Consider the following 8,281-nt stretch of genomic DNA (forward strand, 5'->3'; position numbering starts at 1 on the left):
AGGCGCCCGCATCCGAGCCCCAACCGTGGGCCTGGCTCCAGGGTGGGGCCCCGGCTGCGCCATGCCGGGTGACGTCACTGTCCTTGATTTTAATCTATTCATAAAGGGCTTTTGAACCCCTCTTAGTCTGACCTGTCACCCAGGACCTGTTTGCCTTGGGAGACCCTACCAGGGACATATAGCCCCCGACAACATAGCTCCTAGGATCACTCGGGTACTCAAACCCCTCCACCACAATAAGGTGGCGGTTCAAGGAGGGGGAGTATTTTTACACTGTGGAATTTCTGCTTTTACTTAGGTAAAGGATCCTCCCTGTTTGTATTATATCTGTTACTGTAAACAGTGGACAAGCCTGATAATTACTCCTCATGTATCAGTGCACCATCCAGCTCCACCTCACAGTGAAAATACTGGGATTCTAAACACTGCTGAGTCTCGCAGCAACAGCTGTGGACGCCTTGCCTTCATCTCTAATGACTTGCTTGTATTTCACATATTCTCACTGATAAAGCTTTTCCTCCACTCAGGGCCAACTCATACTTGGGTCAGAGGATTAGAACAACTTTCACCACAGAAGTATTCTACTAGCAACAAGGCTGACTGTGGTGATCTGCAAGAACATAGCTGCAGTAAAAAGACCAGTGTAACTTCTGAGACCAGTACGACTCAAGTTTGTGTTAAAACCAGGATCCACGTGTATCACACAGATAAAGCTGAAATTTTGGGCTTAAGTAAAATCTAAAAGTAAAAGCTTAAAGTCACACTTCACTCAAAAAACTTCTGAGACCAGCACGACTCAGGTTTGTGTTAAAACCAGGATCCACGTGTATCACACAGATAAAGCTGAAATTTTGGGCTTAAGTAAAATCTAAAAGTAAAAGCTTAAAGTCACACTTCACTCAAAAATGAATTTTTCTTATATCACTTGGAAGTTGGAGCCTCGCTGTGCGTACAGATGCACCTGCAGATTGTTTTCACACTCACCTCTCACCATACATCTCTGTGTATAGGAACAGGATTTAGTGATATTACAACTAGTTTAAAAGCCAACCACAGTTTGATATAAAATGTACACGGAGGGCATAGCGTGAGCAGTAGCAGCTCTGGTCAGCAGTTTAAAACATTATCCCCCCATTAAATGGTCATTATCAGTTGTTATCATAAAAAGAACAAACCAGTAGGTGCATCTCTTTGACAAGGACACGAGCAACAGTTGTGTAAAGAGCAACAAAGTCCACGTACTGTAAGGAGGCGGTCAGGGTGGGAGGTGGACTGTCACACAGGACACAGCTGTTTGTTCCCTGTTTCATACTGATAGTCAGTGTTGTTATGTTAGTAATCGTTATTTTAACCCAAACCACGAGCTTTTTCGAAACCTAGCCAAGTAGTTTTTGTGCCTAGACCAAGATGACAAAGGTCCAGTGCATGATAATGGCCTACTGAGCCAACTAGGAGGTGGAGTAGGCTCCATTGTCCATTGAATGGGGTGATAACACTGGAAGCGGACTGTGTGTCGGGGGATTTTTAACGGTAGAAGCTATTTGTCAAATTAGTTTTGACCGGTTTTGACTTGTAGCGAGCTCCAGACTGCTCTCAGAGACAGAGGAGGAACATAGTGTATCAGTGTCATGATGAACACCGTTTTTGTTTTTAATTAAATATGTGTTCGGGCTTTTAATGTCTCCATTTGAGCTCCTGACAGTAGCGAGATAAGAGGAAATGAGGTGAGAGTGATGGGAAATGACATGCAGCACGTCAACAGCCAGACTGTGGATGTGGTCGACACCTCAACCCCCAAACCACCGCAATGCCTCCGTGAACAATATGTCATCGTTTTTCTTGCATTCCTCAGGGGTGCACTAGTCAAGGCATTTAATTCTCCTTGGTAAATGATCTCCTGTTCTGACGGCACATTTTCCAGCTTGGTTTTCTTTTCTTTTACAGAGATAAAGAATATTGCACACTGGGGGCATTTAACCAAAGTGAGCAGAAAAAGGGGGCAAACCCTCGTTGTTGTGCTTTAGTTCTCTTTCTTATAACAAGATTTTTAATTTCATATCAGGATTATGATCCTTTCATCCTTGTTTTATATAAATAAACTCCTATTATATTGTTGTAGTTAGTTTTTTCACAGAACTTCACTTTTCATTCATTTATTTAACCAGGTAAATCCCACTGAGGTCAGATGCATTGCAGACTACCACATCCCTGAAAGTATCTAATCAGTTTGTCCTCTATAATGATACATGTGGTTATGATGTGAGCAGCTGAGAGCTGCTCTTAAAGGTCACCACTCTGCTTCACTGTAAGCAGGAGGAAGTCATCCGACATCCTACCACCAGGCTGGCTCTGTAGACACTTCCTGGGTGTCAGAGTTCAAACTGAGGCAGAGACTACAGTTCCGCTACCTGTTCTTGTCTTGCAGCCGACTGATCTCTGAGGTCTGCAGTAACAGCTCCTTCTCCAGCTTATTGGTGGACAGAGAATTCTCCAGAAGTTGAATCTCTATGCGAGATGTGTGGTTCAGCACCTGGTACAAGACATAGCATTAAACCCAGGAAATGTGCCTTCAAGTGACAAGATCCACACACTGGTACCTTGTTACCTTGGCTTCGACCACATTGAGTTTGCGTGTCTGCTCCGCCGTGTGTGTCAGGAGGTTCGTCCCAATCTCCAGCATGGTGGCTGTCTGGTTGTGAACAACATGTGACGGTATGTTAGCGATGTCGGGCCTCACGCTCCTCTGGATGAAGTTCTCCAACTGCAGACAAAAAAGATAAATGCAATAGAAGTTTTTAGGCAAAATGAGGAGTTAAAAGTTAAACAGTCTGCAAGGAAAGAAAGAAACAAGACAGACGGGAAACGACAGACGTGGGACTTTCACTCTCATTTCATTCTCGCCACGGTGTACTGTAAATCTGAATCACACTCAACGCTTTAATGTGACTTGTGCTGAGTCTTTCCAGATGCTCAGCACTGAAACACTACATGTTGAGCTCTAGAACCACCCACTGTGTGCATCAACTTCACCAAATCAAACATAGAATGAGCCTGTCAGGAGGTCTGGTATATAAAGATGCAGGGCTCTCCATCTCTGGGAATATCAGCCAATGCCAACTCGGCCCGCTATGCTGCGACCTTCCACCCCTTACAAATAAATCATCCATCCATCTGTTCGTCCCTCAGACTGCACGTCCCCAGGATATGAGTACCACTGAGAAGCACAGGGAGTCGATAAATATACCGCTGCACCAACAAACAGACTGGTCCCAGTGGGACGGCCAGTTAGCAACAAAGCTGCCTGATGAATCACAGGGAGAAGGAGCTGAGGCCCTATGTCCAGATCACATCTCAGCTGCTGTGGATCTCTCTACTGAACTTGATCACAACACAAACCTTTATTCTTGCTTTTAAGAAAGAAAAACATTCAGACTTGATGAAGCTCAGACAGAAGTAGAATGTTTGGTTAAATAAACTGGCTTTGGTTCAGAGTGCGGGCCATGGGAAGGTGTCTGGGATGTGTAGGGGGAAAGTGGAGTGGTTGTCCTGCACAGGAACACAGCTGATTCTCTGACACAAAAACACACAACAGTGAAGACTATGCCCAACTGAAGAATCACCTCAACATATCAGGGAAGTTATCAGGGCAATTAATCCAATGATATAAATAGATATACAAATCCTCAGTGTGCTGACAGGATGATCCATTTACTCCACGTTTTATGTGCTATTACAGATGAGTTATTACAGTCATAGATGCGAGTTGTCTCACATGTCGAGTGGCTGCTGGGAGCTCCATGAGGACGAACATTAATAAAACCAATCCATAAAATTAGTGCACAGCTTCATAAGATCACAGATGGTGTGACAGTGTGTTTGCTGTGGAGTGAGGCTGTTTACATCAGGTTATGGAGGTACATAGATCATTTTTAACATCAATAAATCTCATAATATTTTGGTCAAACTCAAACTAGCATCACTGGAATCACACTCGTGTTAGACGATTGTGCACCTGATGCTAAGATCCAGTGCAGATGTAGGAGGCTGGAGTTCGTGTAGTGTCACAGACCTGCAACTAATGTTTGCTTTTGAATCCACTTCTAAACTTTAACATAAAGTTTTTGGGGGGGATTGCCTTTCTTTCTTTATTTTCTTAATTTTATTTATTAGGTAAGTGGCTTGTGGAGAGGTGGACAGGGAAGAGGGGAAATAAAGGAGCGGACCTGTGGCTCAGGAGATAGAGCAGGTAGTTTCCTAACCAGAAAGTTGACGGTTTGATTCCCGGCTTCTCCAGTCCACATGTCGAAGTGTCCTTGAGCAAGACACTGAACCCCTAGCTGCTCCCGGTGATTTGAATGTGTGAGCACTTGGAAGTGTAAACAGATGAAATAGTGTTAAAATGACATTGTGCACACAGCCTGCTGTCTGTATGGTGCACAGCATTGTAGCCATTTGCCCGTCCGGGGACCATTTTACTTTTCCCAGCTGTAATGCACAGATGTTACAGAAATGAAGAATTTAAAAAGCCTTGTCACTGGACATAACAGGTTTCCAGTGAGTGTAACACACTGGTCTGCAGAGCGGTGCAGTGTGGACACTGCTGTCTGGCAGTAGGTTGAGTCTGCCATGACAGTGTAGTCAGCCTGAATCAGCAGTACAGATCGGCAAATAGGACGTATGCATCCGTGGTAAACACGACAGCGTACTACTGTGCATCACTGTTTTGGGCTGGTTTGTAAAACCCCCTCAAACGTAAGTTGCACACTGACTCAGATTTCTGAGCCAATAATTCCAGCCAAAAATGGTGATCGAAGACAAATTTAAAGGATGACTAGAAATCACCAATTACACAATTCCCTAAAGTAACTTTAATAACACAAACATTTCAATCTGACCTGGATCCAGATCTGACGCACAGAGATGTGCAGTCATGGGAGAGGATTTCTTGCAACTTCAAAACAGGTCAAATGTTCATGTCCGCACTTCACACCATCTCACAACATGGAGAAATCCTTTCAGAAACACCCTCAGTCCTGACCAAAGGCTGATCAGTTTGTCCATGACGAGTGGCCAAACCTGGCACCAAGTTGCTGGGATATCCTGATAAACAATCAGACAAACAAACAAACAGAAAAGACCAACAAATTCCTTGGTGAAAGAAGCCAAAGGCCTGAAAACCCTGGGAGATGCACCGAGGAGCGACACTGATGGAGGCTGCCAGTTTTCATAAGTGCTGACTAACCCTCTGAGGTATGATTTATATGGTTTTTATTCCTTCCAGCTGCTGATGTTATCCACACTGATTGACTTTATCATCACTCTTCATGATGCTGACAGCACTATTGCTCATTTTCACTGCGATTAAAGTTATTCGAGCGCTGTTAGTGTTTAGTCTGCTTCAATTCACATTAAACAAGCAAAGCTCTGTTAAATCAGAAAACGATTTCACGAGCAGCAAGATACGAATCGCAGGGCTCACAAATCCAAGTGGCTTTTTGGAGGGACTTTTGTGTGAGGAGGTAAACTGAGCTAACCTGGAATGGGACGGGAAAAAAACTGACGTTATGACGCAGTGCGAAGTGAATTAAACAACCAAACGAGGAGAAAGTATCTGGAACAAGCCAGTTCGTTTCTCCCTCCTGCTCGGCTTCCTGAGATGCTGCACAAATAAACTCGGACGAAAGCCAAAAGCTCCACCTGACTGCTGCACGGTCGGCTAGCAGGGAAACTGCACTAGGGTAGTTCATCTTTCAGTTTCAGCCTCGAAGAAGACTCCTGAAAACCTGACGAAATTTTAAAAATCAGGACGGTCACTGATCAATCAGCTGATCATCATCCTGATGATCTGATTGATCAGTTTGTCCCCAGAATGTCAGACACCAAGAAAAAGTCCCACTGTGACTCTCCAGAGCCAAAGGTGGCGTCTCCACACGTCTCGTTGTGTCCAACCAACAGATCCACAGACTCAGAACAAAGCCATGGCTGCAGCTCTAGGTCTCTGAATGGCTTCGTGAGGACGACACAGTGAGATCGGACACAGTGAAGGGGATCTGGTTTGGAAGGAGGAGGTTTCCTCCTCCGACAGAGGAGACCTGACGCTGCTCTGGAGACTCGGCCCTGACAAAGCCCTGCTTGGCGCTGGGTGGTGGTTTGACCTTTCATCTCTCACCCAGCTGTAAGATGTGAGCCTGAGAGAGAGGGGCAAAATAAACAAAAGAAGAAGAAAGTAGAGACCTGAGATTCTTCAAAACAAGAACATCAAAGTTCAACAGGTTCTTTTTTGTTATTCTGTATTGACTCTCCAGAGACACAATGTGCTTCCTGCTGTAGAACTGCTATCCACACACTCTCAATATGTGGAGACTCACAAACAGTACAACACACATGAAAACTGGTAAACATGTGTACATGTATGCACACATAATTAGATCCACTTACTCCCAGTCTCATTTATAAGCTACACATCAAGGGATACACAGACACCCCCACGTATGGAGGCTTGTTTCTTAACTCAAACCACATGTTGGTTTGGCTGTGATCTGGCTCTCTGGGTGACTTCGTAGGGGGAAGGGAGGCAGGCGACTGGTGGGGGGTGACCAAACAGCCACGATAACAAGACTGATGCACAGGCAAGTAGCTCTGACACAGATCTGAAGTAACAAGTGCACTGTGGGTCACTGGAGTGTGTCAGCAGTGAAGGGACACTGGGTGACTGCACTGAGGCAGAGCTCACTGGGATCCATGTTTACGTTTAGTGCCAAACAGTGACTGATGTTACAATTCAGTGAAGAATAAAGTTTCAGAGGCTGGTTTGGTTGATGGCTGTAAGTGTTCAGCAGAGTTCACATCCCGTCCCAGAGAACATTTCTTTCCCATGACTGCACTCATCCCATACACTTAACCAAGCTCTGGCATCACGTTATTTTGGACTGAGACCAATTTATGTTGTGTCGACCATAAGTTCAGGATGTAGTGCATTGTTGTTTGACCTCTGCACATGTCCTGAAGAGAAGATCAGAGTGGAGGAACAGGAGTCAAGCCTCGACTGTTGGCTGTCTGAGTTGTGAGTAGTTTTAGTGCTTGTGTCTTCAGACCTCTTCATCCATGCATTACATGCCTGTAACATTGTCATACACAGGACAGACAGGAAACTCATTCCATCCACTATCTATACCGTTTATTCCTGAGCAGGGTTGCAGGGAGTTGGAGCCAATCCCAGCTGACACTGGGCGAGAGGCGGGGTCCACCCTGGACAGGTCGCCAGTCTGTCACGGGGCTGACATGGAGACAAACAACCACACACACTCACACTCACCCCTATGGGCAGTTTGGGGCTCAAACCCGGAACCTTCTTGCTGTGAGGTGACACAGCAAGTATCACATTTAATGCTGCCGAACTAGACATACACTCTTCTTTCATGTCAAAACCTGGCGCCTACATCACCCACAATGCAATTTCACTACTGACAGAGCTGGGCTGTACTTAGTATCCTGGAGCCTGCAGCGGGGATGAGGAGCGGCTGCAGACGTCTGGCACCCAGAGATGTTTGCATTTGTATCTTCAGACTGAACCGACACTGACATTTATCACACAGCTCCCTCTGAAGACACTAAAGACTTTATACTACTAAGTTCACATTTAGTTTTTTTTTACACATTGTGCTTTGTGGTAGAAAGACGTAATGATGATGATGTCACAACAAAGATGGCAGAGCATCCGTTTTTCTTGTGACAACAGCTTAGAGATGTCACATTAACAACCCCTGGCTTTACTACAGGACAAATTTACTTTTGTCCTGCTTGTTGTCTGTGACCATATGATACAGGACAAAAATACACATGCACACGTACAGAGTTTGTGATATGACCACAGTGTGTCTCAGTGTATCAGACAGATGTTTGGGCTGAATGTCAGTGTTATGAACAGGCAGAACAAGCCAACAGCCTCAGGCTCAGGCTCGGTCCCTGAGCATCGCTGCACTTGGCACACTGTCGGGAAACATCTCGCTGTATGATGCCTGACCTTCGCTCTCCCCATTAGCCTCACAAACTTTCATTCATTCTCTTTTTTTCTATTGAACTCTGTTAGGGTGATTTTTATTTTTAAGTAGATATGAATAGAATTAGTTAAGATTTTTAACTCTCCTCACAAATGTCATCTATTAAATTGGGTGAAGGTGTACAGGGCATCTCAGGTGAACATGAAGGTCGATGTATGATGAAATTTTATTTCTTTCTAAACTGCATAAAAACCTTTGCTCTGTTTGTGCTGTGAAGTCTC

The 8,281-nt window shown here is 44.8% G+C and overlaps 1 protein-coding gene across 1 annotated transcript in view; it reads right to left on the reverse strand.

Annotated features, from left to right (window-relative positions):
* Positions 1-8,281, reverse strand: part of angpt4 (angiopoietin 4) — a 48,787-nt gene that overhangs the window by 15,645 nt on the left and 24,861 nt on the right. The window contains 2 exon segments of the mRNA XM_020587804.1: positions 2,409-2,530; positions 2,606-2,761. Coding sequence (XP_020443460.1) covers positions 2,409-2,530; positions 2,606-2,761 — 278 coding nt within the window.

This window comes from Monopterus albus, unplaced genomic scaffold, assembly GCF_001952655.1.
Source record: "Monopterus albus unplaced genomic scaffold, M_albus_1.0 scaffold479.1, whole genome shotgun sequence".
Classification (NCBI taxonomy): Eukaryota; Metazoa; Chordata; class Actinopteri; order Synbranchiformes; family Synbranchidae; genus Monopterus; species Monopterus albus.